This window comes from Equus caballus, chromosome 12, assembly GCF_041296265.1.
Source record: "Equus caballus isolate H_3958 breed thoroughbred chromosome 12, TB-T2T, whole genome shotgun sequence".
In the NCBI taxonomy this organism is placed as follows: domain Eukaryota; kingdom Metazoa; phylum Chordata; class Mammalia; order Perissodactyla; family Equidae; genus Equus; species Equus caballus.
The window spans coordinates 41,603,141-41,629,980 of record NC_091695.1 but is presented as its reverse complement, the minus strand read 5'-3'; the positions used below and the strand labels follow the sequence as shown (position 1 = coordinate 41,629,980).

The 26,840-nt window shown below is 61.6% G+C and overlaps 4 protein-coding genes across 18 annotated transcripts; 1 reads left to right on the top strand and 3 right to left on the bottom strand.

The window, feature by feature from the left end:
• Positions 1–460: 460 nt before the first annotated feature.
• Positions 461–3,859, bottom strand: CATSPERZ (catsper channel auxiliary subunit zeta). Its single transcript, XM_005598278.4, has 5 exons — positions 3,409–3,859; positions 2,832–3,174; positions 1,906–1,985; positions 1,622–1,688; positions 461–699 (listed from the first exon to the last, which is right to left on the bottom strand). The coding sequence occupies exons 1-5, from the start codon at positions 3,427–3,429 to the stop codon at positions 590–592; spliced, it is 621 nt and encodes a 206-aa protein (XP_005598335.2). The 5' UTR covers positions 3,430–3,859; the 3' UTR covers positions 461–589.
• On the bottom strand, positions 3,859–11,362 carry KCNK4 (potassium two pore domain channel subfamily K member 4). 3 transcript variants are annotated; one of them, XM_070230153.1, is made up of 7 exons: positions 11,072–11,362; positions 9,341–9,606; positions 6,327–6,450; positions 6,039–6,199; positions 5,702–5,888; positions 5,075–5,214; positions 3,859–4,530 (listed from the first exon to the last, which is right to left on the bottom strand). In XM_070230153.1, the coding sequence occupies exons 2-7, from the start codon at positions 9,527–9,529 to the stop codon at positions 4,144–4,146; spliced, it is 1,188 nt and encodes a 395-aa protein (XP_070086254.1). In that variant the 5' UTR covers positions 9,530–9,606; positions 11,072–11,362; the 3' UTR covers positions 3,859–4,143. The 3 variants fall into 3 exon arrangements, with proteins under 3 accessions (XP_070086254.1, XP_070086253.1, XP_070086255.1); XM_070230152.1 differs by lacking the exon at positions 11,072–11,362 and adding an exon at positions 10,840–10,960; XM_070230154.1 differs by lacking the exon at positions 11,072–11,362 and adding an exon at positions 9,811–10,615.
• A 1,301-nt stretch (positions 11,363–12,663) lies between these two features.
• Positions 12,664–23,459, bottom strand: GPR137 (G protein-coupled receptor 137). Of its 11 annotated transcripts, none has more exons than XM_070230145.1 (8): positions 23,181–23,459; positions 15,209–15,587; positions 15,077–15,126; positions 14,145–14,370; positions 13,884–14,033; positions 13,630–13,758; positions 13,382–13,500; positions 12,664–13,115 (listed from the first exon to the last, which is right to left on the bottom strand). In XM_070230145.1, the coding sequence occupies exons 2-8, from the start codon at positions 15,563–15,565 to the stop codon at positions 12,956–12,958; spliced, it is 1,191 nt and encodes a 396-aa protein (XP_070086246.1). In that variant the 5' UTR covers positions 15,566–15,587; positions 23,181–23,459; the 3' UTR covers positions 12,664–12,955. The 11 variants fall into 11 exon arrangements, with proteins under 11 accessions (XP_070086246.1, XP_070086244.1, XP_023510068.2 ...); XM_070230143.1 differs by lacking the exon at positions 23,181–23,459 and adding an exon at positions 16,683–17,301; XM_023654300.2 differs by lacking the exon at positions 23,181–23,459 and adding an exon at positions 16,683–16,816 and having other exon boundaries at positions 12,664–13,009.
• BAD (BCL2 associated agonist of cell death) lies at positions 17,316–26,587 on the top strand. 3 transcript variants are annotated; one of them, XM_001916754.4, is made up of 4 exons: positions 17,316–17,442; positions 17,734–17,928; positions 25,285–25,475; positions 26,090–26,587. In XM_001916754.4, the coding sequence occupies exons 2-4, from the start codon at positions 17,742–17,744 to the stop codon at positions 26,213–26,215; spliced, it is 504 nt and encodes a 167-aa protein (XP_001916789.2). In that variant the 5' UTR covers positions 17,316–17,442; positions 17,734–17,741; the 3' UTR covers positions 26,216–26,587. The 3 variants fall into 3 exon arrangements, with proteins under 3 accessions (XP_001916789.2, XP_023510072.2, XP_070086265.1); XM_023654304.2 differs by having other exon boundaries at positions 17,385–17,628; XM_070230164.1 differs by having other exon boundaries at positions 17,396–17,488.
• Positions 26,588–26,840: the final 253 nt, after the last annotated feature.

The window sequence follows — 26,840 nt, the reverse complement described above, 5'->3', positions numbered from 1 at the left end:
CGCTCTTTCGTAACGAGGGGGGCGGGGCGCGCTGTGCGCGAGAGGAGGGGGCGAGGTCGCTCAGTGGCCGCAGCTGCGGGACTGGAAGAAGATATACATATGTAAATTAGGGGGCGGGACGAGCGGGGAGGCTAGGATATCTGCATATGCATGAGGGGCGGGGCCTAGGTTGCTCAAGCTTGAGGGGAGGCGCTGCCCCTTTCTCTTTCTCCCCTTCCCCCAAGAGATCATCATCGGGGCACTTGGACCGCAGACCCAGTATCCCTCCCCACAAAGCTGCTGATTGGGAGAAGCAGACCTAAAACGTGCAAGAAGTCCTGGATTTCGAGTCCCGGGAAGGCGGAGCCGAAACGGCCCGGACGGAGAACGCTCAAGGTCACTGCGGTGACTGAGTGAAGGTCACGGGGAAAGGCGGGGCCGCGTGCGTCCGCCTCACGCGGGCAGCCACGCACTGACTCGCTGACCATGCACAGACTCTTTTATTTCTCTAGGGCCCAAATTCCACGTGGACAGGGTCGAGCTTGGGTCTGGGAACGGGACAGGGACCGGGGCCGGAGTCGGGCCGTCACTCGAGCCCGAGGCGGTGCTCTCAGTGCGCCGAGACGTGCAGCCTCTTGTTCTGGCGCCTCTTGAGCCCCTCGATCTGTCGCTGCAGCTGCTTGGTCAGGAAGTGGTCCCGGCCAATCCCCGACCGGTAGCCTGGAGGGCAGAGCTCCGTTCAGGGCAGGGAGCAGGGGCATGGCCTCCCCAGCAGCGGGTGCCTCATGTGTGATTCGAGGAACCGCGGGTGATTTGGGGTAGCAGGGGCGCTTGGCGCTCGGGTCTGTGTTAGTTTGGGGAACTTTGGATCTCCAAAGTACTGAGCCTTGGCCGGTTTTGTTTATTTCAAACGGTCAAGTCATAGATCTGTGCTCCAAACGGGGATGCAGAGCAGGATAGGGATGTTGAGGTGGAGAATGGATGAGGGCATGGTTAGAGAAGATGTTGCAGGCCTAAACCTTGCAGACACCTCCTGGACCGCCTACTCTAAGCCATTAGCCAGGTCCCCTCCCCCTTCATATCATAAGCAGGGCAAACCAGGGGAGGTTTACTCAAATAATCCACTGTCCAAAGGCTCGTCACAGCACCCAGGGAGGGGGCCAAGGCCGCACAAAGGCCCAAAGGGCAGGTGGAGAAACAGCCTTAGAAAAGCCATATCAGCTAGAGAGGGGCTGCACTAAGGCTGGAGCTACACCCTTGATGGTCACCCCATGCTCTCCCCAATGGGTCTCCAACATTTTACTTTTTTTTTGGTGGAGAAGATTAGCCCTGAGCTAACATCTGTGCCAGTCTTCCTGTATTTTGTGTGCGGGTCGCCACCACAGCCTGACTTGACAAGTGGTGTAGGTCCACACCTAGGATATGAACCCTCAAACCCTAGGCCACTGAAGCAGAGCACGTGAACTTAACCACTATGCCCCGGGCGGTCCCCTGACTTTTTTACTTTTCGTGGGGCTCCTGGAAACTTTGTGGGTGGTAAGGGAATCTCACGAAGCTGACACAGCCCGAAACCCCACTCCCACAGACCCAAGCCCTGCACAGTCCCCCAGGGTCTGTAGCGGGAGCTGGGGGTAGGGCTCACTCCGGAAGGCTTTGGTGAGGATTTCCAGAGCTTCATTCTCCATGAGTTCTATCAGGGGCAGTGGCAGCTGGAGAGGCAGCAAGAAGTTCAGATGTCCAAGGGACCCCAGCTGTGCTCACAGCTGAAGTGCCTGCCCCACCTTCTCCCTCCAGCCCCAAGACCCCCAACCAACCTGCCTCCACCCTACAAATCACCTCCACCCCTTCACCCCTGCAACTCCCAGCTTGCCCGTCCCCCACCCCACTGAAACCCCTAGTCTCCCCCCCCCCCCAGGTGCCTCCAACCCTGTTGTGCTGCTCCATCCAGTAGGCTCGATGGTGTGTGTGCTTCGCAATATTGAACGATGACACTGAGGAAGGCTTTTCTGGGAGAAGAGAGAAGAGAGATGGGTCATCAGCAGACTGCTGGGTCTTCCTAGGAGCAGAGGAGATAGGTAGGCATGGGGGAGGGGGGGAGACCAGCTCCAGCTGCCACCTTAGTGGGAAACATAGGACAGTGGTTTACAACCCTGGGCTTTATTGTCCCACCCACCAAGGTTCCACACTGCCCCACTGTGGGAGGCTTAGGGACAGTGACAAACTTTCTGACCCTCAAGTTCTTCATCTATAAAATGGGGTCATCAGAATGGCCCCTTGTGGAGGTTGTGAAGTTCAAAGGTGATCGTGCAAGGGAAGCCCATGCCTGGTACACAGCAAGGACTCAATAAATGGCAGTTATTATATTGTTATCGGCTCCAGTTCCGTGACGAAGGACGGGGGAGGGCGGGGCGGGGCGGGGCGGGGGGGGGGGGGCGGCGAGTTCAAAACAGTGCCCAGCACGAAGTACTTATAAATTGTAACCAATGGTTAAATGAATGAAGGACAAGCACCTCCTCAACCAGCTCAAATCCATAGACAAGGAATTAACTCCCTCCTCTCAACTCTCCCGGTGATTCCATTAAAAGCCCGGGTCCTAGCGCGCAGCCTTTGCCAGTTTTTTGGCGCGTCTCTCCAGACCACAGACCATTGTATGACGCCTGCCCGGTAGGGGGCGCTCCAAGAATGTCCGGTTGACTTAAAGTTTGCGAGATGAGCGCTGGTGATGAACCCCTCCCAGGGAATCCTGGAAAATCGGATCCTACAGCTGCCCCTCATTTTACAGCAACACAAATTGAGGCCCTGGCCAGGCCCCTGGGCTGAGGGCGCCCACCGCCCAGTGAGGCCACACTGACCGGTCCTGGACTCGTCGTCGTCCTCTACATGGCTTCCCACGGAGCTGTCGAGGCGCATCTCCAGCTCCAGCAAGGAGTGCTCATCCAGCTCCTCTTGCTTGAAGCTGTCCTTGTCCTTTCTGTCCTCCAACGCTTCCCAGCTGGCGTCCCAGTCGTGGCCGGCCGTCTGCTTGCGCCACCGGCGGGTCCTGCTGCTCACGCTGCTGCCCTCCGAGTCCTCGCAGACATCGGACAGCGCCACGTTCAGCTTCGGCTGCGACAGCGTGGCCGTGGTCCATAGATTCCGGATGTCCTGCTGGCTCGACTTGCCTGAGGCACGGTGGCCCGAAGACTTGTCCAAGGCCTGTGGGCCACATACAACAAGGGAAGCCGAGGGTCGCGGGGAGTTGGGAGGGGAGGAGGAGCAGGCTGGGGGCGGGGATCCTGAGCCCTGCCAGGGCCAGGACTCCGTGGGGCGTGGGGATTGTTGGGGGCTGCCCGGAGCCAAGGCTGAGCGGGAGGATAGCCAGGGGCCCAGGTTGGACCTAGGGTGAGTCTGGGGGCTGACAGGGTGAGGGGGCCCGCGAAGAGTTCTTACTTTCAAAGGCTTGTCCTCCATGGTTCTGCCCCAACGAACCCAGTCGCCAGAGGCCTCGGGGCGAGGAGGAGGGGGTCACGCTCCAGGAAGGGGGAGGGGCAGGGTCCCGCTCCGGAATGGCGATGGGTGTCTCGCGCAGGGAAAGTTCAAGCTACAGACCCCCACACCAGATGCGTTTCTTTGCCCCACCCCGCCCCCCAGCCCCCTAAGAGCTGTGCTGAGCTTGGAGATGCACAGCCCATCTTCGCAGATTCCCATGCCGGACCCTACCCGGTGGCCTCCAGGCAGAGACGCCGGCCGGAGCACGGCCAAGAGGGCTACGCCTTGAACGACGTGGGTGCAGGAGCGGGGGCTCGGCGTGGGGGTCACGGGAGGCCTGACTCGCCCCGGAGGTGACCAGACGCTAGCACTCCCACACCCACGCGTCCCCCGGAGCCGGCACGCCCGCAGTGGTGCAGACTGTTTTCATTTATTGATGCAGGCTTTGAGGCACAGGCGTGAGGTGTGATGAGGGACGGGCCCAGCCAGGACAGCGAGACACAAAGCCTTGGGGGTCTGGAAATGGAGGAAGTGAGGAGAGGGCCGGGAGCAGGGGGAGGCGGCCGACAAGCAACCCGCAGCCTCCTCCCCAGGCTTCAGTCCGCTCGAGAGGGCTCTTTGGTCAAACAAGCAGAGCATGCCAGGGAGAGAGCACGAACGAAGCCCTTTGAGAGGCCCGGGCCTGGGGTCCTGCCCCTAGTCGGATACGCCTTTGTCCCGGGCGCGCCCGGGGCCCCGGGGCCGCGCAGGCTTCCTCGGAGGATTGGGGGGGCGGCGGCGACCCCGTGGCGCGCGGGGCAGCGCGCAGCCGCGCTCGCTCTGCGTGTCCGATGACTCGTCGATGAAGGCCAGGTTCTCGCTGGGGTAATCCAGCGCCGAGGCCGTGGGCGGGGAGGGCGGCTCGGCCTTCTCCGGGGGCGCGGGGGACAGGGGCCTGCCGGCGGGCTGCGCTGGGCACGGCAGTGGAGGCAGCGGTGGCCGCTCCTTCTCCGGCGGCGGTGGGGCGGCGGGCCCGGCTCGCTGGGTCACCCGCGCCGTCACGGTGCCGGTCCAGCTGGCGGCCTGCGCCGTGAGGCCACCCATCTGCGCGAGGAAGAAAGGCCGTCCTCGACCCGGGGTCTCCACTGCGTCCGCAACCCCGGAAGCCCGCCCCTTCGCCAATCAAGCATCGCCCCTCTTTTCCACCTGGTCCTACTGCCTCAGCCCGCCCGAGGAGGGACAGGCTCATCACCCAGCCTCATGCTCTCCCCTCCTCCATGGCCCCGAAGCGCCCTCTTCTTCAGGACCTTTTCAGGAAAGAGCCAGTTTTATTTCAGCTCTCCCTCCGGCGCCCCAGAGACCTTTACGCCTCCATCCAGCTCCTCAGACGGTCGCAACGAGCACGGCGACAAAATGGGCTTCCTGCATTTTTATTTGCTAAATCTGACAATCCTATCTGACAGCAGAGATGGAGTCACCTGCAAACCTGAGTTTATCCCTTTCTCGCCCGCCCTGTGCACAGTGGGGCTCATTCAGTCCCTTCCTGGCGGAGCCCACACTCTGGAAGGGAGGCAGGCTGGTCAACCAGCTGCCAGGTACCGCGCGGCAGCATCACGGCCCAGGCCCGGTGACTACCGGGGGCGCCTACCTCTGCCCGGGTGCGCCGGGACACTACTCGCAGCCAGTTCCCGATGGTGGTGAGCACGGAGGCGAAGTATGCCAGGCCGAGCAGGATCCAGAACCACACCAGCGGCTGGTAGGCTGCTGAGTTCTGGTTGGGGCTGGCGCCTGGGGTACCACGGGGAGCACAGAAAGAAGCTGAGGGTGGGGCAGGCGGGGAGCCGGTGAGCCGCTAGTTGGCTGCCCACTTCCCAGATCATTGAGAGGAACCACCCTCCCCAGGGCAATGTGTGTGAAAGAGCCTGTAAAAGCATGCAAGAAGATGAGTGTGCATGACTTGAAGTTGTGCAAGATAAGAACATGCAAGTGGGGTTGCTCAAGTGCAAGAATGTGAGTGTACGTGAGCGGTGCACTTAATATATGTGGGAGCATGCATGGGGGCGCAGCCATGCAAGAATGTAGGTGTGCATGAGGTGTTGCATCCGTGCAAAAATGTGAGGGTGCATTCCGTGAGTGGAGGTAGGGGTTGGAGCCATCCGACTGTGCGTGTAAGCGCACAGTTGCCATGTGGAATTTGGAGGGAGATGCAGGCGTGCTCAGCCCCTGGCAGGAATGAAGTGGGTAAGGAAGTGCAGCACGAGAAAGGTGGCCTCACCGGCCACGTAGTCCCCGAAGCCCACGGTAGTGAGCGTCACTACAACAAAGTAGATGGCCTCCAGCTTGCTCCAGCCCTCCACGTAGCAGAACACAAAGGTGGGCGTGAGGACAAAGAGCAGGCAGCCGACCAGCAGGAAGAGCACCGCGGAGAGCACTCGCACCAGCTCTGGTGGCACATGCCACTTCTGCAGGGAGGGGCAGTAGGCAGGACAGAGGAGTCGCCAAAACCTCCACTCTCACCCCCACCCCCTCGTCCAGGAGCCTGAGCGCCAGGCTCCTGCGATCTCGGGCCGCGTTCACGTGCCAGCCCAACGTAAGGGCGAGGGGCAGCTCACCAGGAAGATGGCTTCGATGTGACCAATGCCGCGGCGCAGGGAGGAGCCCAGCCGGTCCCCGACCCCTGCCAGCAGGATCCCGAACAGCGGGATCCCCACCAGAGCATAAAAGATGCAGAAGATGCGCCCGGCATCTGTGCGCAGGGCCGCGTTGCCGTAGCCTGGGCAGAGGGGCCGTGCAGGAGGTCTAGGGGCAGCCTGACACCCCCCTCTTCCCGCTGTGCCTTCCCCCAGGAGACAGCCCCGCTGCCCTTCGACCCCCTCTGCATGCCCAGCCTCCTCCCCCACCGATGGTGGTGATGATGGTGCCTGAGAAGAAGAAAGCGCTGCCCAGGTCCCAGGCTGAGTGGTTGCTGTTACTGGTTGAGTTGGTGTCAGGGTTCGCACCCCCTCCCAGGGCATCAGCCACTTCCTGCAGGACAAGGCGCAAAAGGAGGAACCTCAGCCCTTCCCTCCTGTTCTGGCCACCTCCCGGCCCTCCAGTCTCCAGGGTGCTTCCCTTCCTACCCCTCCCATCTCTCCCTTTCCCTCTGGCCTCCCTGAAGGCAGTCCCTCAGAGCAGACCTTGCCAACTGGGTGGCCCACTTTTGTTTGACCTCCGCACTGTCTTAGAAACATTGGACTTCTCGGGGGCCCCCAAATTTCGCACAACAGAATTCCAGTTTTACAGTGGTCATGAGCACAGACTCTGGGTCCAAATTGCCCGGGTTCAAATCTGGGTGCTAGGTGACCTTGGGCAAGGTCCCTCCGTGCCTCAGCTTCATCTATCAAATGGGGCCCATGATCACAGCAGCGACCTCACAGAGCGGTTGGGAAGAAGTCAGTCTCTTACAGCATAGTCTGCAGTGCACATTTGTTAGGTCGCTCCCCACCTAGCTCGGTGATTTCCAGCTTTCCACAGATCCCACCACTCCCACTGCCCCTGTGAAAGCTGTCTGAGTCCCTTGCCTTAGGAAATCTGGTGGAAGTCAGGGACCCTCCCTCCAGGAAGGTTCATACACCATCAATAAATTTTGCATCCAATTTTACCGAGGTTCATGGACACCTGAACCCCTGCCTGCCCCACTGAAGTCCAAGCCAAACCCTGTGTTATATAGTAGGTACTCAATAAAGATGATTAAATTAATGAGACGGCCATGCGCCTGCCTCTCTTGCCAGCCTGCAGGTCCCTTATGGGCAGAGTCTGTGTTTTGAGAGAGCCTGTCCACAGTGACAGAGGTGAGGGGATAAGGAGGAGGGGGTGCAGAGGGGCCCTTCCCCCAGGAGCACTGAGTGAAGGCACAAAGGTAGTGGGTGTGGTGGGAGCCATAAAGCACCTCCCCTCTCTTTGACTGCAGCCCTCATTAGCAAGATTAATCTGCCTAGAATGACTGCTCAGAGCCTCCAGCCGTCTGCAGGACAGGCTCCAAACTCCCCAGCCCAGTGTTGAAGCCATTTTCCAATCTGGCCCCAACCTCACTTTCCCCAGTCTCCTCTCCAGGGACTCCCATTTGGGAAGCCAAGTGACAGTGACCTCATCCCCAGATTCTCCGAGACGATCCCATTGCCTGTGATTTTTTTTAATAAAGCCAAAAAGTGAAATGTATGCTTAAAAGTGATTTTATTTTGCAACACTTTTCCAATAAATTCACTACTTAAGGGCAAAAAAAAAATACTTTGTCATCCTGTGTGTTCTAATTTTTACTTCAAATGACTAGGCATCTGCGAAATCCGAATTCTGCACAACACTGAGCTTTCCAGCTTCCAGCTTTGCTCATGCTGCTCCTCTGCCTGCAAGCCTCTTGCAACCCAATCACACATCTTTAATTTCTACCCATCTCACCTGCCTCATTTCAATCGCCAGCTCTTCTCAAAGGCCCCCGGCATCTCCCCCCTTGCCCCCAGCACCTAGCCCCAGAGCCCAACCCCAAATAGATGTTTAACCCAGCAGGGAGTAAGGAAAGCTCTTTTTTTTTCCTGCTGCATCCTACAGTGATCTTTCTCTCCATTGATCTGTCCCCTCGCCTAAGATGTGACATCCTCCAAGGCAGAGCCTGCATCTGTTCCACCCCGATATCAACTTTCCTGCTTACCCTATGTTGGATAACACAGCACCTAGCACACAGTAGGGGCATAATTGCTGCAGGACCAACTGGGGAAGAGAAATAAAGCAGGTGTCACCCACCCTTCTAGCTTTCTATCCAAGAAAAAAGCAATTCCATTGTGAAGATAAAATAGGTCAGATTCCTTCCCTCCCTCTGCCCTGTGGTCTGGCCACACACACTCTCCTGCCCAGGCCTCTCTGAGACTTGCTTGGCATTCTGGAAGTGTCAGAGGCAAAGTCAAGTGGCCTGTGTCCTGACCCCACCCACCCTCATCTCTGCTCCTGTTCCTGCCCCCTTGGGAGTCTGCTGGGTCACCGAGACCTCCACAGTGATGGCTCCTCCCTCCAAAAGAACAGGCAGAAAAGAGGGGTACTCTTTAATAAAGTAATGAACGTTAATTTATTAAAGTTGAATCTTGTTTTTTTTAATGTGACGGTGACTCAGAAATCAGAGACAGCCACAGAGGGGCTTCCCTGAGAGTCCCCCAGAAGGCTGAAGCTTAGCACTTTCTTTAGTCACTGGACCAAAGCAGACCCCATCTTGCCCTCACTCTAGCCTCCACATCATAAGCACGTGTTCTGGGGGGAAAGGTTGCTTAACCTGGCATCCATGGTGGCATGGACCGCCTTTAGGGCGTCTTGGAACTCTCTGGAATCATCTGTACATGTTTATATGCGCACTTTTCCTTGCCGGTAGGGGAGTGTTCACAGTGTTCTTGGGCTTCTCTAAGGCATCTGTGACTTCAAAGAAGTATAGGAAGCAGTGTAGGGTTGCCAGATTTAGCAACTAAAAATATTTCATGGGACATATTTATATTTAAAAAGTATTGGTTGTTCTGCTGAAATTCACATTTCACTGGGTGTCCTGGATTTCATCTGGCAATCCTAAGCCCGTGAGTTAGATCTGCGAAAATGTAACATATTTCATGTGCTACAGCGATTTATTCATTTCCTCCATCAGGCGTTCCTTTATGGAACGATCATCACACGCGGAAGGAGATGGGCCAGGAGGACAGGCCGAAGCCAGGCACAGCAAGGAAATAAATGGCCCCATGGCCGCCATATTGAAAACAGAGGCCTGGATCCCAGCGTCTGCCCTGCAGCCTGCCCTCAGGGGTGCCGATCTGGAAGCAGCACCCCAGCACACGGCCCCACCGGCATGCAGCTAGTGCCAGGGGGTCATGGGTGACGGCAAAGGGGCTCTGGCCCACCCACGCACCTTGATGAAGAGCCCCAGGTCCGGGTCGCTCACACAGGGATGGGCTCTCAGGAACTTCTCTCGGACCTCCCCCAGCTCCCTCTGAGCCTGCTGCTCGTGGGGCTGCTCCAGGGCCTGGAACACCAGGGCACCGGACACCAAGTACAGCAGGACCAGCGCCAGCAGGGCCAGTAGTGTGGTGCTGCGCATGGCGCGCCCAGGAGCCCGGCCAGTTCCACTGCCCGCCTGGGGAGGCCGGGCAGGGGGCTCCTGGGGAGCTGCGGTCACTGCGGGCAGAACCAGGGATGCTGTGATCAGTCACCTGGCCTGACACCCCTACACCCTCTTTCTCCAACCCCTACACACCCAAAGGTCCTTGGAGCCCCCAGCCCTGCCGCCCACAGACGTCTTCTTCTCACATCCCTCCGGTTGGACACTGGGTACTAGGACACACCCAGTCCCCCCCACCCCACCTTTGTCCTCCCCCTTACCTCCACTGCCCGGCCCTCAGCCCCTGTGCGGGGACTCCAGGGTGTGAGAAGAGAAGAGGGCACCAGAAAGGGAAGGAAGGAGAGTGGAAGGGAGAGAGACTGAGCCTGCTGAGGGAGAGGCAGGGCGAGCAAGGAGAAGCCGGGGCCTGGAGGGGGCGTGGGGAACCAGCCTTCCAGGAGGAGGCAGAGGGGGCGCGGAGACGCGCGAAGGGAAAGCGGGCAGAGAGGCCGGACTCGGACCGCGCCGGGTGAGGATGGGGATGGCGGGTCCGGCTCGTCCGCGGTGGCTGCGGCAGCATCTTCGCGGCTTCTCCCTCCCCTCCTGCTCTCCCCGATCCGCTGCTAGCCCCGTTGGGCCGGGTGGGGACCCTCCATGGTCCCCCAGCTCCCCGCTGGGCTTTCGAGGAACCCAGGGGCGGTCCCGGTCGCTGCGCAGGGGCGAGGCAGGGCGGGGGGAAGGGAGGGTGCTGGGTTCTAAGAAGGAGCAGGGCGGGGGCGACAAAGGCTGGACCAGTGCAGCATCCCCCGGGACAGCTGTCAGCCCCCGGGACAGCCGGCGGCCGTGCCCACGCGCACACACGCGGGCACAAAGACCCGCGCGCCCGTGCTCCACCCTGCGGCTCCAGCCCGCTGCCCAGGCAGCACGCACACACTCCACCTGCACGCTCTCCAGACTCCCGGCCACACCGGACCCCCAGGGGCGTGCGCGCCGGGCCGAGGCAACCCAGAGGTCCACGCACACGTGTGCACCCCCTCGCGTACACACAGACCGCGGGCCACCGCGCAGCGCCTGCCGCCCAGACGCACTGCACAGCCGCCGCTCGCTCCTACCGCCTCCCCGCGTCTTCACGCAGACGCCTCGGAGCGTGACGGGCGGCGGGACGCGCGGCCGCATCACTCCCGGAGGCGCCCACGCGCGGGAGGGGGGCGCCCCGCCCGGCCGGCGGCCCCCCGCGCGCCCCTGCCCGGACTCCTGCCCGCCTCCCCGCGCCCGTCTCCGCGCGCCCGCCCTCTCCGCCCCGCACTCACTGTCGGCTTCGCTGCGGCTGCGGCTGCGGCCCGGGCTCCCGCGCGGCCTCGCCGGTGCCGGCTGGGCCGCGGAGGCGGCGGCGGCGGCAGGGGCGGAGCGGGCGGCCGCCGGGGCTGGGACCCCCCCCTCCCGCCGCCAGAAGCCCCCCTCCTCCGGCGTTTAACCCCTCCAGCGCCGCGCCTCCCTAGGTGCCGCGCCCTCGCCGCCGGCGCCGCCCCCCCAGCCTCTTACCTGCGGCCGCCCAGCCCCCCAGTCCCGGCCGGTCCCGGGAGGTGAGTGTCAGAGGAATCCGAGAGGGGTCGCCGCTTGGGTGGGCCTGGAGTCTCAGACCAGAGCCCTGGCACTGCCCCGCCGGCCAGCCAGCGTGGCCAGCGGTAAGGCCCCGGCCTGGACATCAGCCGGCTCACCTCTCCGGCCAGGCGCCACGCTAAGCTCTCAGCATCTCCCAGGCCCACTGCCGGACGGAAGGGCCCTCAACTCCCCGCCCCTGGGGACAGCCTGGCCTTTGGGCGCAGCACTTATGAGAGACGAGACCCCGTGGGACAGAAGGGTGGAGGATCCACTGAGGCAACCTGGAAGTGGCCCAGGTGGGGTTGGGACGCAGCTCTGGGAAGTCATGCTGGGGCTCCTCCTGCACCGACTCCTGTTCCCCATCCCTTGTCTTCACCCCTGCGCCCATCCCAGCATGGAACTGGTGCCAGCACTCCCTCCCCGACTGCCTGAAGAGCCAGGGCCCTGGTGGGTCCTGAACTCCACCCCTCTCTGCCCTTACCCACTTTGGACCCCATCTCTCCAAAGACCCTCCTCTTGCCTAGGGTCCTCCGCCCTAGGTGGGTGGTTTTAAGCTGGGCTCTAGGGCTGACCACCCTTGCCAGTAGGGGGCCTAGGCAGCTTACCAGACTCTCTGGAGTCAGCCCTTTCTCACTCACAGAAAAGGGATGATTAATTGTCACCTCAGGGTGCGGTTCTAGGCATTAAAGAGGTCGGTATTTGCAAACGCTCAACACAGAGCCTGGCACCCACAATAAAGTGCCCTACAAATGTTAGCAGTTTTCCTTTCGACAAAGTGATTGTCCAGCTTCGAGCTGATTCTCTGAGTCTCAGGTCCCTCTCCAGTAGCCCTGAAGGCCTGCTGCCCAGGAGAGTTCCAAGTTAAAGGTTTCAAGACAGGCTCAGTGCTAGGCCCCAGGGACTCCGAGGAGCTGGGACAGCCAGGTGTGTGGGCAGGAGACAGACCCCCTGATAAAGGACTCCCAGCCATGGCACAGATCTGCCAGGGCTGTGGCAGTAGAGGGCGGTGACTGTGCTATTAGAGGCTCCCAGGACCACCAGGCAGACTGTGTGGGGGCAGCCCACCCATCTGGCCAAATCCACACCTGGTGGGGAGATAGGGGTTGCTCAGTCACCGGCCAGCTCCTCCTCCACAGGCCCTGGACCAGCCCCTGGACCTGAAGGCCAGGTTGGACATGATGATAAGGAAACAGGGTCTCCAGAAGTCCCAGTCCACAGGGGGGCAAGAGGTGTAATAGCCACATAACCACGGGGCCATGGGACCCAAAAGGGTGGACACGGTTCCCGGACCTGGAGATGGAAGGCTTCCTAAAGGAAGTGACATTTGGAACAGATCTTGAGGAAAGAGTAGAAAGTGTTCAAGCGGGAGGCGCTGGAGTGGGAGCAGGGCCCTTCCTCCCCCTCAGCCGGCAGGGTCCTCCCTCTCCCTACCCAGCAGCCCCCTCCAAGGGCCAGTGTCTGATCAGCCTTCAGCTAAACAGGTGACAGGGTGAGAAATGCACAGCAGACAACTGACAGCCAATGAAAGGACGTGGGGCACAGACACTTTATTGAGTGGCAAATGCAGGAGAGGTAGGTGGCTCCAGTGTCGAAGCAGAGGTGGCAGGTCATGCCAGGGTGCTGTGGGCATCTGGCAACCAGGGCCACGCCCCCATCCTAGGGGACGGCAGAAGCTCACTACGACAGGAGTAGCAAGGAGCCGGCCAGGGGAGGAGGCAGCCACAGCCCCCAGAATCCTGGGCAAGAAGCGGCAGATGAACTTGGCACAGAGGCCTAGGGTGGGAGGACTGGGGTGTGGGTGTTCTGGGGGGAAACGGAGGGGGATCACGTCTGTGGGGTGGAGTAGAGACTGTGGTGGTGGCCGCCTGGTCCCAGCACCTGGGAGAAGAGCAGAGGAGTGGTCCGCGTCTGGCTGCCCCCGCACCAGCCTGGCTCCCGCCCGATGGCGCCGTACCAGCTGCCGGAGCCTAGGCTGCCCGACATGCTGCAGGCAGAGAAACAGGGTCAGCCCCAGGGCAGTGACCAGGGCCACATTCACAAGAGCTGGGGGAGGGAGGGCCTTAGAAGAGAGCCCAGTGACCCAGCCCTCCAGGACCACAGCTTGAGCCCTTGAGACCGTGGCAAACTGCATCTTGGGGCAAGACGTAGAAAGAAACCAGAGGGGAACTCACCTGGTACAGAAGGGAACTGAAACCTATAATGGGGGGTGGGGGGAGCCCAGGGGTCCCGAGGCGGGGCCAGGGCTCCTACCTGGTGCTCTCGCCCCGGCTGTGCTCCCAGGAGCAGCCCTCATCCTCGCAGTGCCCGGCCCGGTCGAAGAAATAGGAACGGGAGCCAAAGACCTGCCCGTTGAGGATGCGGCTGGTGCTCTGGGGGAGGAAGCCGCCATGGATGCTTCCTCCTGCCCCCGACTGGCTTCCCACAAACCCCCCCACCCCCCGCCCGCCCCGGGGGCCAGCCCAGGATTCCCAGAGCCACTTCTCTCCACTGGCCCTCACCAGGTCCTGCGGGGGCCGGTGCACCCGGAAGAAGCCCACCAGCAGGGTGGTGGGCAGCAGCTCCCACACAAAGAGGATGAGGCCAAACACCAGGTAGCCCTTGTTCCCCAGGTCATTCACCAGGTCCGCCTGTGGGAAGGCAGGGCCTGGTGCCAGTCCGCAGTGGTGCGGTGGGGCACCCGGACAGGGCCCAGGCCAGCAGGGGGCCAGGAGCCACGGCTACTAAGGAGGCAGCAGATGTGCCAAATGCCCACCTGGTCAGAGACGTTGTACCAGTCGTAATCAAAGGCGTCCAGCCGGCTCCGGGGGGCCAGGGCTAGGGCCGCTAGGTTATAGCAGGCCCGGCTGGCATAGAGCAGGACCATGGCGCCACCCATCGCGGCCGCCTGACACACACTGGTCCCCTGGCACGGATGACAACAGGGGACCCTCAGGGAGGGGAGGCTCTAGCCTCCTCTCTAACCTGAAGACCCTGCCCAGAGACCCCAGAGGACACCCAGCACTTGTGGCCCTACCTTGGCCTCCAGGTAGATGCTGGTGGTGGGGGCCCGCCGGGCGACAAGGCAGAGGCAGGCGGCCAGAGAGAGGGCGCAGATGACAAAGAGGGAGTCGCTCACCAGGACTCGCACCAGCAGGAGGGCCCAGGGCTGTGCCCGGCGCCGGCGCGACAGCACAGCACAGAGCACATTCACCAGCAGAAAGAGCAGCGAGGCCCCCACGAAGGCCCCTCGGACGGCCAGCCTGCGGCCCACAGGACAGTCAGCCCCAGATGACGGCCCTGGGTGCTCAACCACCCCACCTCCCCCAGGAGGTCCTCGGCCAATCAGAACCAATTCAGTCTGAAGACTGCCCCTCCAGTCTTACAGATGGGGAAACTGAGGCCCAACGAGGTCAGATGGTGACTGACCGCTGAAGGAGCACTGGACTGGGAGTCAGAAATCTGGGTTTAAGCCCTGGCTCTGCCTTCTGCCAGATCTCTGAGCTTCAATGTGTTGCTTTACCCTGCGGGGCCTCAGTTTCTTCATCTCTCAAATGCCGATAGTAATAGTCTCAGGGGTAAGTTGTAAAAATTAAAGACGTTTGTGCAAGCTCTTCATAAACTGGAAAACCTTATACAAATGACAGGAGACTCGCTGCCCAAGGTCACCCAGAAGTGCAGCCTGACTTTGGAGCTTCCAAGGGCTACAGCCTCCGGCTTTTCCTCCATCATGGATGGCACTGGCACCCTCTCCCCTCAGTCCGTCACGACTGTTTCTATTATAATTGCCCTTCACGCATGCAACGCCTCTGCTGAGCCATCGCCCCAGGTGCCTAACTTCTCCAAACTCTTTCACAAACGCTCCTAGGGCTGTCCTTGCCTCAGCCCTACGAGGGGGAAGGGATGGACACCAGGCTGCTCCCCGCCCCTGGCCTGGGGGCTGAGCCCACCAGTGTCCCAAGTACTTACAAGCCTCGGCTCATCTCTGGCCGACGCTTCGCCTTGGCCTTGAACACCACCTGGGAGCAGAGATGCCCATCATTCCTCTGGGCTCCTGGAGCTTGCCACCCACCGCGCACCCCGACCCGTGACCACGGTTACCTGGGCAAAGTAGAGGTTCATAAGCGTCAGTGTGAAGAACTGGAGGCAGACAGGGCAGCAGTAGAGAAGCCAGAAGGGCAGGGGCCCCAGGCGGTTGGCACGGGGGGTGTCTCGGAAGTAGAAGGAGAAGAGGGTGGTACGCAGGGCAGCCCAGAGCAGACAGAGCGCCAGGAACACCGTCTGGTAGCTGAGACGTTTGTGCCCATACAGCAGCACCAGCCAGAGCTGGGCATAGACGGAGAAGAAGAGGAGGGCGTAGAGCGTGGTGTAGGCCGCAGTCAGCCCCAGGGTCACGGCCGGGGGCAGCGCCGGCACCAGCCCAGCCGCAGGCACCAGGCCAGACAGGTTACTCTCCATGTCAGGGAGGGAGGCCTGAATCCTGGGGACAGAGATGGAGGAGCTGGCAGGGGGCCAGGGAAATAAATACGGAGGGGTGGGAGGTGCGGGGTGCAGAGACGGAGATGGGGAGCTCAGGAGGGACGAAGTTGCGCCTCACCGGGCCCTCCCCCCTCAGCAGAGGGGCCCTTGCCCTTGCAGCGGGGCACGGGCAGCCTGGAGCGTGCGCCCCTCACTCAGGGGCATGGAAGGACAGTCTCTCCTCTCCAGGGTAGTGGAGGGAGGTGGGGGGTGTCTCCCCTGGGCCACCCCAGAGTCGGGGTGGGGGAGCGCAGAGCCTGAAGGAAAGAGGTCCCCGGTCGCTCGAGTCGTCCCGACAGGAGGGGGAGAGCCGGCCGATGCCCGTGGGCTCAGGGCAGCGGCCGCTGCAGTGGGCGTTCAACGCCCGGCTCTCCCCCTCCCCAAAGGGGGGCTCTCTCCCCTCCAATGATCCGGATGGGGAGGGCCTCTGCCTTCAGTCTTCGGGATTCCAGACGCTGCCTCCACCCCACCCCCACTGCGTCCACGCTCCAGCCGCGGGGGGCGGGAGGAGGCCGACGCCGGGTCCTCAGGCCGCCGCTGGGGGAGCCGGCTCCGGTCGCTGGGACCCGGGGCTCCGGCTCCCCGGCTCCCGCTGCTCCGCCCCCTCTTGCGCCTGCGCGGGCGCCGTTCGCTACGCAAATTGCGCAGGGTCTGGCCCCGGCTGCGCAGCCGGGCGCCGCGCCCGGCGCGGAGCCGTTCGAGAATGGGCGCGGGCTACGCCGCCGGCGGGCGCCCGGGGTTACGAGAGGCGGCGGGCGGCCGGGACGCTGGGGCCGCGCCACATCCGGCGGGCGCCCGGGTGGGCCGTGCCCGGGGCCAGCGGCCCGTGCTGGTCTCGGGGGCCGCCAGTCCCCATGCTGCTCTTCCTCATCCTCAAACCGAGTTCGCGCCTCCCGGCTGGGGGCGGCAACGACTTCCCCTCACCCGGTCCCTGAAGGAAACTTCCGCCCACAGCCAAGATGGCCCCCGGGCCCCGCCCCCTGGGCCTCGCCGCTGTCCCCGCAGTCCCCTCGCTGCCCGCCGCCCCACGCCCTGGCCGGCCGCGGCTCCCGCTCACCTGGCCGGCCGCCTGCCAGGCGGCAAGCCCCCGCGAGGTCTACGGTCACCCGCACAGGGGACCCTGTCCCCTCTCCTGCGCCGGGGCAGCCATCCCGCCAGGGAGGAGGCTCCCTCGCTTATCTCCAGGGCTCCCGCGCTGGCACGGGGAGGGGTGCCCCTGCTGCGGGCGGTGGGAGGCTCCCACGGGGGGAGGCGGAGGGCGCGGGACTTCCCGACCCGGCCACCCTTCTAGATGGAACAGTGACAGTAGCAACGACAGTCGCATCTGGCGGCTGAGCTTCAGTGACGGCTTTGCCAAGTGCTTTCACCCACAGGAATCACCACTCGGTTTATAACGCTCACTGCCTCCGGAGGGAGGTGTCATTGTCCCCCTTTTACAGGGGTAGGGACTAAGGCCCAGAGGGGCCGAAGGACTTGTCAGCAGAAGCTGGTCTCCAGGTTCCCCATGGGGACCCCAGAGAACCCCTCCCCTGCTCCCACACACGCCCAGGGCACGAGGAAGTCGACAGCCGAGCATCCGGAGACGAGGAGGGGACCCAGGAAGGAAGGCGGGGGGCGGAGAGCCGGTCCGGCGGCGGGGGCGGGGCCCGGGCCGGGAGCGGCCCCGCCTCCCGGCCAGCCCTAGTGACATTTCGAGAGCTCATTGGGCCGGGTCGGTGACAGTTTCCGTTGCCCAGGCAACTAGGGCCGGGCTCCCTCTGTGTTAGAGGGAGGCGGCGGCGGCTGGCCCGGGTCAGGGCCTCCAGCTCGGGCTTGGGGTGAGACCTGTGTGCGGTCACACGGGCGGGTCAGGCCGGGGCCTGGGTAGGGGCCTGGGGCTGCGCCACCGCACCAGGGCTCCGAGAGGAGATTTAGGTCCTGGGTGGACAATCTGAGCTTCCTGCCCGGCCAGATTCAGCGGCCAAATGGGGGCCTGGGAGGCAGGGCTGACCTGGGGCTCTAAGGTGGGAGAGGGGGCCAAAGGAGACTGCCTTTACCCTCCTACCACCCCCACCGGCCACCGTTTGCCCGAGAGCGTGGCCTAACTACCTACCATCTTGCCCCTACAGCCCAGAGCATGTTCCAGATCCCAGAGTTTGAGCAGAGTGAGCCAGAAGACTCCAGCCCTGCAGATAGGGGCCTGGGCCCCAGCCCTACGGGGGACTGGCCCTCAGACCCGGTCAGGCACCAGCGGACAGCCCCAGGCCTCCTGGGGGAAGCTGGTCACCAGCAGGGGCAGCCGGCCAGCAGCAGCCACCATGGAGGTAGGCACCCCCAAACACAACCACTTGCCTGCCCACCTTGCCCTCAGGCCAGGAGCTCCCCGCACCCCGGCCACCTCCACACTCACTGGGTGACTTTGAGTAAGTCCCTAACCTCTCTGTGCCTCAGTTTCCTCTTCTGTTAAAACAGAGCAGTTAATCAGCGCCATTGCAGGGCTGTTGGGATGATTAGCAGGAATATATAGGAAGCAATTATAGCGCCGGTGCTGAGTAAATGCTCAAAGAATGTGGCTGTTAGTGAAGGGCCAGGACAGAAATCTGAGAGGCAGGCAGTGAGCCAGAAATGGGAAGTGACTTGCCTAAGGTCACACTTGCTTGGCGTTTCCTTTGCTAAGAAGCAGGGCTGGAAGGCTCCAGATTTCGAGGCCCCAGGCTAGTGCTTTCCCTGGGATGGGCCTCCTAGTCCCTAGAATGTTCCTTCCCGCCCTGTGGCTCACAGCCAAGCCGGGCCTATCCTCGCAGGTTGCCAGGGGCGGGTGAGCTCAAGAGGCAGACAGCCCTCCAGGGCAGTGGGTCTGTGTGGGGGTGGGGAAGCACAGGCCGCCCTCCAAGCTCCCCAGGGAGGCCCAGCGCCAAGATGGCAGGATGGGCACTGGCCCGGGAGGGCAGTGGGCATTTCTTGGGGATCCCACCTCCCCAGTGCCCAGCACCAGCCTTGGCCCCTGGAACCACCAGAGAGATCTTCTGGGAAGAAAAATCATGGCCCTGGCCTGCTGAAGCCTAGATGGCCCCCTCCTGAGGCCTCCTCCCCAGGCCTCTCCCACACTGTCGGAGGAACTCCACCAGCCTTAACTTCCAGATCTTTGCACTTGCTGTTTTCTGCCCCCCTGCCCCCACCTGACTGTTCCTCCTCATCCTCTGTATCACGTGCTTAATACGTGCCACGTGCTGGTGCAGCTGCCAGGGGCACATCAGTAACAGAAGAGATAAAAGTCCTTGCTCTCGTGGTGCCTACACTGTCGCCGGTGGTGGTGGGGGGGGGGCTGGCAAGCCATAAACCAGAAAATGACATAGCGCGTTAGAAGATGACACGGATGACACGGCTGGGGGCAGCACGCCAGTCTGGACTTTCTCATTTGAATTCGGGGTACCGGGGGCCTGGGGGAGTGACTTTAAAGGAGGTGGTCAGGGTCGCCTTGCTAAGAGGCAGTATTTAGGCAAAGGCTGGAAGTGACCAGGGGGATGGGTGGGGCGAGCCACGCAGATATCTGTGGGGAGGGAAGGGTGCATGCAAAGGCCCTGGGGGCAGGATACACCCATCCAGGCCAGTGAGGGCAGGGGAGGGAAGCTGGAGATGCATTGAGTTAATGGGGGGGGGGGGGGGCAGCCAAGCAAGGCCTTGAAGGCCGAGGTAAGGACTTTGGCTTTACTTTGAGGGAAAACATAGGGCTTTGAGCAGCTGCAGGGTGATCTGAGTTTGGCCTCAAGAGAATCCTCAGGGCCTCTGTGTTGAGTCTGCAATAGGCAAAAGCAGTGGCAGGGCCGCAGCCTGTGTGAGAGTCCCTGCGAGGGAGGACGGCTTGTGCTGGGGCGGTGGCAGTCCAGGTGGTAAGGAGCTGGACTCTGGGTTTATTCTGAAGGTAGAGCTGGCAGGATTTGCTGCTGGACTGGATGTGGGGGTGAGGGAAAGCGAGGAGTTGAGGATGGCCACAAGGAACCTGGCCTGGACGCTCAGAAGGACAGGGTTGCTCCTAAGTGACATGGAGCTAAGGGGGACGGGGAGGATCAGGAGCCCAGCTGGGCCAGCCAGGTTAGAGGTGCCTTGTGGCATCCACATGGAGATTTCTAGAAGGGATGGGTCTGCGCAGGATTCAGGCACATGCGAGTTGTCACTCACTGGTATAGTGTTCTCTGAGGCCCAGGGAGCCAGTGTGGACAGGAGGGGACCTGGGCTGAGCCTGGGGCTCTAGGCTTCAGAGGGTGGCAGAAGGGGAGGCGCCAGCCCTGGGGTCTGAGAAGGTGCGAGCAGGGAGGAGAGAGGGACCCAGAGCCTGCAGGGCCAGCCTGGTCAGGAGTGGAGCGCTGAACCCGGAGATGGTCCTGCGAGGGCCGCTCGTTGGAGGCGGGCTCGCAGCGGAGCGCTGGAGTTGACAAGTTGGAGCCACTGCCGTTTTGATGGGGAGGTGAGCGGGAGACAGAAGGAGAGCCCACTCTTGGCAGCTGCTCCGGTAAGGAGGAGCTGAGGGGTGGGCGGCAGCCGAAGGCCCAAGGAGAGGCAAGGAAGGGTGGGTTTAGTATTTTTTTTAGGATAGAAAGGGAAAAGAAAAGAGCATCTTGATAAGCTGATGGGAGTCACCTGGGAGGGAGGGAAATACAGATGATGCAGGAGAGAGGGGAGACTTGCTGGAGAGATGTCCTTGAGTGAGAGAGGGGTCTGGTGCCCAGCGGAGGGGCGGCTCAGCTAGGGGCAGGGCAGTGGACATGGGGGGGAGATACCTCGTGGAAACTAGAAGTTTCTGTCGTGGGTGCTTCCAATTTCTCAGTAAAAGGAAGCCAGGTCATGAGCCAGGGGTGAGGGTGGGGGCCAAGGGGAGAGAGGAGCAGGTGGGAAGTGGTCGTTGCTCTGAAGCGCGGGAGTGCCAGCAACGTCAAGGGCGCCACTGGGTCTGTGGCTGTGAATTTGAACTGGGGGCACGGCTGCGCTTCTCTCCAGCACACTGGCCACACCGGGGCCAGTGGGAGCCAGTGGGTGGGCGTCAGCCAGGGCTGTGTTTGTCTCGGCGCCGTGAGAGGGGTGGGGGCGTGAGGGTGAGTGCAAGGGAGCAAACAGCTGGTGCGGGGTGTGAGTGGGAGCATTGTAGAGTCAGGGTACCAAGGGAGGGAGCCGGACAGGTAGGAGATGGCGGCGAGCCCGTGGGAGGCTTGGGATGGTTATTGATGGTGACAGGCCTAGGTCCTGCCCATGGGAATGAGAGTGAGGGGAGGGGTGGAGAAGGAGGGCGAGGGACGAAAGGCTAGGAGGTAGGAGGGACCACTCTGGTCCCCTGAATGAAGTAGGACAGGAAAGGTGATGGGGAGAGTGGCAGGGAGCTGAGTAACCTCCTGCACAAACTGGGGGTGCGACCTGGGCAGGGGCTGGTGGCACAGCTGAGAAACTAGATTTGGGAACGGGGGGAAGGATGGTCTGGAGCAGCAATAAGGAGCCAAGGGGACGTCTCTCGCAGCCCCAGACCCAGCCATGAGGAGGGCTGCACGGGGCAGAGCCACCATTCAAGAGGACCGCACAAGATTTCTTAAACTTTTGACTTAGTTTTCAAGGTCTAAAAAGCAAGTCACTTTTCCATAAAAGATCCACAAGTGCCAATGGCCTGCCAGAGCCACAGGGCCATTGTCCCCTCCAGATGGGCAGGGCCCCTGCCGCCTGGCCCCTTCTGGACTGGACTGCAGGGGTCCCCAGGGCAGGGACTGTGGCCACCCTGTGTGCCGTGGCAGCCCCAGCGCAGAGCCCAGTGCCTGTGGGGCGGGCAGGTGCGTGGTGAGCTGCGGGGCGTGGATGGCAGCGAGGGGGGAAGGACACCCAGTGGGAGAAGCAGCCCAGCGCCGGCTCTGCGCCAGGCTGCAGGGTTCAGACGCCACTCCACCCTGTTAGCAGCTTTAGCTTGAGCAAGTTAGTTAACGCTCTTTGCCTCAGTTTCCTTATCTGTAAAACGGGCATAGAACCAGTCCCACTTCCTAGGGTTACAGTGAGGATCTGGTGAGTCGATAGAGGAACAGTGCCTGGCACAGGGAATCTTCGCCGTTACTATTACTGCGACTGTCGTTGTTATTGTTTCTATGAATTGGCCCAGGCTCTGAGCAGTCCTGCGGACTGCCACTCATTCAGCGGGGACAGGGACGTGAAAAACCAATGCCCCCTCATGGCGGACAAGTGAAGTATAGGTTAGAACCAGAATGGAAGGGCCTTGCAGACCACGCCGAGGAGTTTGGGCTTTATCTTATAGGCAATGGGGAGCCATTGAAGGTTTCAGGCAGAGGACAGACATGGTTGAGTTTAGAGAAGGGGTTGTCAAACCACAGCCACAAGCTAAATCCCTCTTTTTTTGTACAGCCCATGAGCTAAGATCGGTTTTGACATTTTTAAATAGTTGTCAAAATTCCAAAGAACACTATTTCCTAACACATGAAAATTCTATGAAATTCAGATTTTAGTGTCCCTAAATACAATTTTAGTGGGATATAGCAACACACAGTCATTGCTGTCTTGTTTATAGTTTCTTTCAAGTTCTAACCACAAAGTTGAGTGACTGGCAGACTTTGTGGCCTGCAGTGCCCAAAATATTTACTGTCTGGTTCTTGACAGAAGACAGTCTCTGGCCGCTGCTGGAGAGCGTTTTCTGACCTCGTCAGCTCTGAGCAAGATGGGGTATGTTTTTGCAGGCCGCTAAGGGGCTTTTGTACCCCAAATGGTTTTAGGGTGCACAGGGAGTCCGGGCAGAGGCCTGCAGGTGCCTGACGCTGACAGGCAGCCAGGCCTGCTCAGGGCAGGGGCCGCACAGCCACCAGGCTGGGGGCAGGCAGTGCGAACACCTGCATATGGTAGGATCCAGACCCAGCCCCGCCTGGGGGCCAAGCGCCACTGCCTCGAACAGGCTGGAGCACCACCGTTTTCATGAAGTGTGCAAAGATGCTCACGGAGGCCTGAGCGTGCGTGTGTCCAGCCCCACCCGCTGACCCAGAAGCCCAGTGGGTAAGAAGGCAAAGCTGTGCTGGGGCCTGGCGGCTCTGTGGGAGGATGGCCGAGTGGGCACCCACCCGTGCTCACACCCAGACCGGAGCCACGCCCCCTCCGCCCCCGCCCCTCCCAGAGTTGGGAGGCCACCTCTGCCCTGCCCAGGGCCCCTGGGGCTGAGAGCTCATTGAGGGTGGTTCCGGTTGGGGATGTCTGCCTCCCCCAGGGAGTTCACAGAAAATCCCTCAGGTTTTTTCCAGTAAATAGAAGGACACTTTTAAAAGTTCAGTTTACAAAAATGAGTGTCATTTAGACAATGGCTGGCTTGGTATCGCCAAATCCAGGCTTTGGTGAAAATCCTCCACCCCCCAGGATAGGCTCCTGGGAGGGCTGGCACTCACAGAAGGCCCAGGGGTGCCCTCCCCAACCTGGGCCCCCAAGGTGGCCCGTGGTGCTGCTGGAGGGAGCTTGGGGCATGAGAGTTAACACACAGGCCCCGGAGCCAGACAGGTTGGGTTTGGATCCTACTGCCTACCAGCTGTGTGACCTCGGGCAAGTTACTTACCCCCTCTGTGCCTCAGTTTTCTCCTCTGCAAAATGGGGATGGTGAGTAACCCCTTATAGGGTGCGATGAGGACGTAATGAATTAACACACGGGAAGCACTTCCACCCTGACACGGTGACTGCTCTTCTCCTTGTTCCGATTCCTGGGCGAGGGGCCGTTTCCGGACCAAATGCCCATCTGCACGTCACTCACCTTCCAACTCTTGGGCCTTGCCTGTCAGGTGCAGTGGGTGTGTGGATCCTTAGAGCTATTGCAGGAGGGTAATAGCTGACGTTGCCTAAGCACTTAAGTGGCCAGGAAGGGTGTGCCAGCTCTGTGACCTTGGGAAAGTTCCCGACCTTATCCGTGAAACAGGGAGAACTTGGTGTCCACCCCACTGAGAGCTTCGAGGCTTTAGGAGGTGAAAGGGGCAGAGGAGGATGCTCTCCTTGCCTCCTTGGTTCCCAGGGGGTCCTGGGAGATGGGGGCTGCCCCCATTTCATAAAGGAAGACACTGAGGCCCCAACGGGTTAGAGAAAGAGCCCAAGGTCACCAAGCAGGAACTGAGTCAAGGGGGCCGCCTGGCTACGGACCCCTGCCTCACGGCCCAGGCCCCACAGACCTGGAAAGCCTGCAGACAGGCCTCTTCTTACCAGGGCTCCTTCTGTTCCCGGCTCCTCCAGCCCCAAGCCCCAATCCCGGCTCCTGACCTGGCTGCATGTCCCCACGGCCGCCCCGTTCCTCAGGACTTCATGGTGTCCCTGCCTGACCTCAGGCCTGGGCTTCGGCGAAGCTCAGAGCAGCCCGGCGCTCTGCCCACTCTCAGCCCAGGCCTTTCGCCATCCAGCCCTCTCTTCCCTTCTTGTGACCTTGGGCAAGTTACTTCTCTGGAGCTGGGACCCAGGGAGACCCTGCAGCCCCTGGAGCGGGCCCACAGGGCTCTGCGGAAGGTCCTCTGGGGGAGGACGAGGCACCGTTATCCCCTGACTTCAGAACCTGGCCTAAATCTTACTTCCTCCCAGACGGCTTCCCTGATGGCCGCCGAGCAGGCCCCCTGCACTCGCTCCGCACTGTCTTTCCCTCTATTACTCAGCTCTGGGTTTGTGCTCCTGGGAGTGGTTCTAGGTCTTGGGTGGTCTGGGTAGGGGGGTGGGCTTAGGAGGAGAGGGGGCCCGGCATGCAGTACAAAGGTCAGACAAACTCAGGGGACAGGGGAGGGGCCTCTCTGAATAGGGACCCATCATGCCCCGCAACCGACAAAGCACTTCCACACTCTTTATTTTGTGTGACTGGGAGTGAGGTCCAGGCTTATCCCACAGAGGTGAGGACATGGGCTCAGAGTCGAAGGGGGGCTGGACAGCGGAGCTTAATGACTCATCTTGGGCTCTGGATTCCAACAAACCTCCAGGGGCTTCCAGCTGCAAAGCTGCACAGCTGTGCCGCCCTGGGCAAGCCTCAGCCTCTCTCACCTCTGGCTTCTCATCGGTAAAATGGAAGTGATGTTAGTGCTCCCCTCCCAGATGCTTAGGAGGGTAATGAGGTCATGCCTGGGGCCCAGCACAGAGTGAGTGCCACCTAAAAAAGTCAACAGACCGTTGGGGATATTTTCTCCAAAGTGAGTGCTGTGGGCGGTGCAGACATGTGGCTGCCAGATGCTTGTTCTCCAGGGGCCCAAGGTCTCTTGGGACCACCAGGGTGAGACTAATGGGCCCCCCAGGTCCCCTGCAGAGCTGGAGTTGAGGCCTGTCCGGCTGGGGCAGGGCACCTCCTCATCCAGGGGACGGTTTCCTCTGCTGGAAAGTGGGGACAATGAAAGAGCTAACCACCCAGGGGCTGCTGGGAGGCCTCATGGTCTGGCACTAATAACTCGTTCTTATGCCCTTATTTTGTGCCAGGCACAGAGGAAGGTCATTTTATACACTAAGGGCCTGGCCCATTATTGGGGCTCAATTAAGATTTGTGGGATTAATGAGAAGTTAATTCAAATCTTCACAAAGGCCCCATGAGCTTCCCTGGATCCACCCGAGGGAACCGGGGCTCCGAGAGGTACAGCGACGTGCCCACACACATCAGCGGGCCACTGGCGCTGAGACGCCCGGCGCCCTACCCCCGACCCTCTCCGCAGGCGCTGGGGCGGTGGAGACCCGGAGTCGCCATAGCTCGTACCCCGAGGGGACCGAGGATGAAGGGATGGAAGGGGAGGAGCCCGGCCCCTTCCGGGGCCGCTCGAGCTCGGCGCCCCCCAACCTCTGGGCTGCACGACGCTACGGCCGCGAGCTCCGGAGGATGAGCGACGAGTTCCAGGTCTCCTTCCAGGTGAGCGCCGGCGCGGCGCACACGCCCGGACCTGTTCTCCCAGGTCACCTCCCACTGGGCTGTCCCATCCGAGTCCCAGTGCACGTCGGGACTGACGTCTCAGGACCCTTCCCCTCCCATGGGCCTGTCCCCAAGTCCCAGGGCATGCTGGGATCTGTAGTTCCAGGACCCCTCCCCTCCCACCGGCCTGTCCCCGAGTCCCAGGGCATGCCGGGATCTGTAGTCCAGACCGCTCCATAGAAGGCCAAAGCTCCTGGGGTCCCCAAATCCTTGCAGCGCGAGGAATGCTGGCATCTGTGCTCCCCACCCGCCCCTTTCGGGTATCTGGGGCCCTTGGCCTCAACTTCAGAACCACTTCTTTAATTCTCGAGTGGCGGTCCCATTTTCCAGGTGCTAGGTCTCCAGCTCTGGTGCTAACATACAGGGTCGTAGGCTCTGCCCCCGCTCCCGGCGCGGAGTGTCTGGGGCCTAAGCAGTCCCATTCCTAAAGGCCCAAGCAAGCGACCTCCCGTGCCTAGGAAAGGGTCCGGGTACAGTGCATGCCGGGAGCTGTGGTCTTTTATCTCCCCGGGAGACGCTAACGTATTTAATCCTTTCCTCCTCCCACCCCGAAGGCACTTCCTCGCCCGAAGAGCGCGGGCACAGCGACGCAGATGCGGCAAAGCCCCAGCTGGACGCGCGCCATCCAGTCCTGGTGGGATCGGAACTTGGGGAGAGGAGGCTCCGCCCCCTCCCAGTGACCTTCCATCCACACCCCGAAACCCCCGCTCCCGCCGCCGCTGGCGGCCATCCTGGGTGTGGGCGGAAGTCCCTTCCGCAGGCCCTAAGCAAAGAGAGGATCCATTCTGTCTCCTTTGGAAGGAGGCGGTCTGACCCGAGGCCGACTCCCTTCCGAGCGTGCGAGGACCACGGAGGGTGCGACCCCGTCGGAAGCTTTTCCGCCCTTACCCGCCGGAAGTGGCCCCGTGACCCCGCCCCCGCGCCGGGCTGCCCCAGGCGCCTGCGCCAGGTTGCGAGCCGGGGTTAACCCCGACCTCCCCGGAGCCCTTCCCTCCGCGCGGGAGCTGTGGGCCGACGCGCCCGAACGTGCCAATAAAGTTCGCGTCCGTGTGGCCGCGTCTCCTCTGTCGTCGCCGGGGACTTTGCGGCGGCGAGGGCGTGCTGGCACCGACAGTTTCAGAGATGCCCCCGTTCTACACATAAGGGAAACTGAGGCTCTCTCTGAGTGACTTACGCTGGGACGGAGACCAGCAAGCGGGGAGGCGACGGACAGAGCCGGGGCTGCTGGACCTCGGGAGGCGGCGCGCGGCCGGCCCCGGGGACCTCCGGGTCCTTATCGCTAATAGGGTAATTGGGAGCCGCAGG

Coding starts and splice junctions, on each gene's coding strand:
- KCNK4 (XM_070230152.1), bottom strand. Junction 5,889..6,038: donor ACATCGAAGCCATCTTCCTG/GTGAGCTGCCCC, acceptor CCCTCCCTGCAG/AAGTGGCATGTGCCACCAGA. Junction 4,531..5,074: donor CCCGGCGCACCCGGGCAGAG/GTAGGCGCCCCC, acceptor TTCCTCGCGCAG/ATGGGTGGCCTCACGGCGCA.
- GPR137 (XM_023654300.2), bottom strand. CDS start 15,565: ATGGAGAGTAACCTGTCTGGCCTGGTGCCTGCGGCTGGGCTGGTGCCG. Junction 13,759..13,883: donor GGTACAACGTCTCTGACCAG/GTGGGCATTTGG, acceptor GCCTTCCCACAG/GCGGACCTGGTGAATGACCT. Junction 13,010..13,381: donor AGCCGGGGCGAGAGCACCAG/GTAGGAGCCCTG, acceptor CTCTTCTCCCAG/GTGCTGGGACCAGGCGGCCA.
- BAD (XM_001916754.4), top strand. CDS start 17,742: ATGTTCCAGATCCCAGAGTTTGAGCAGAGTGAGCCAGAAGACTCCAGC. Junction 17,929..25,284: donor CAGCAGCAGCCACCATGGAG/GTAGGCACCCCC, acceptor CCCTCTCCGCAG/GCGCTGGGGCGGTGGAGACC. Junction 25,476..26,089: donor AGTTCCAGGTCTCCTTCCAG/GTGAGCGCCGGC, acceptor CCCACCCCGAAG/GCACTTCCTCGCCCGAAGAG.
- CATSPERZ (XM_005598278.4), bottom strand. CDS start 3,429: ATGGAGGACAAGCCTTTGAAA. Junction 3,175..3,408: donor TGGAGGACAAGCCTTTGAAA/GTAAGAACTCTT, acceptor TGTGGCCCACAG/GCCTTGGACAAGTCTTCGGG. Junction 1,689..1,905: donor GGATGGAGCAGCACAACAGG/GTTGGAGGCACC, acceptor CTGCCTCTCCAG/CTGCCACTGCCCCTGATAGA.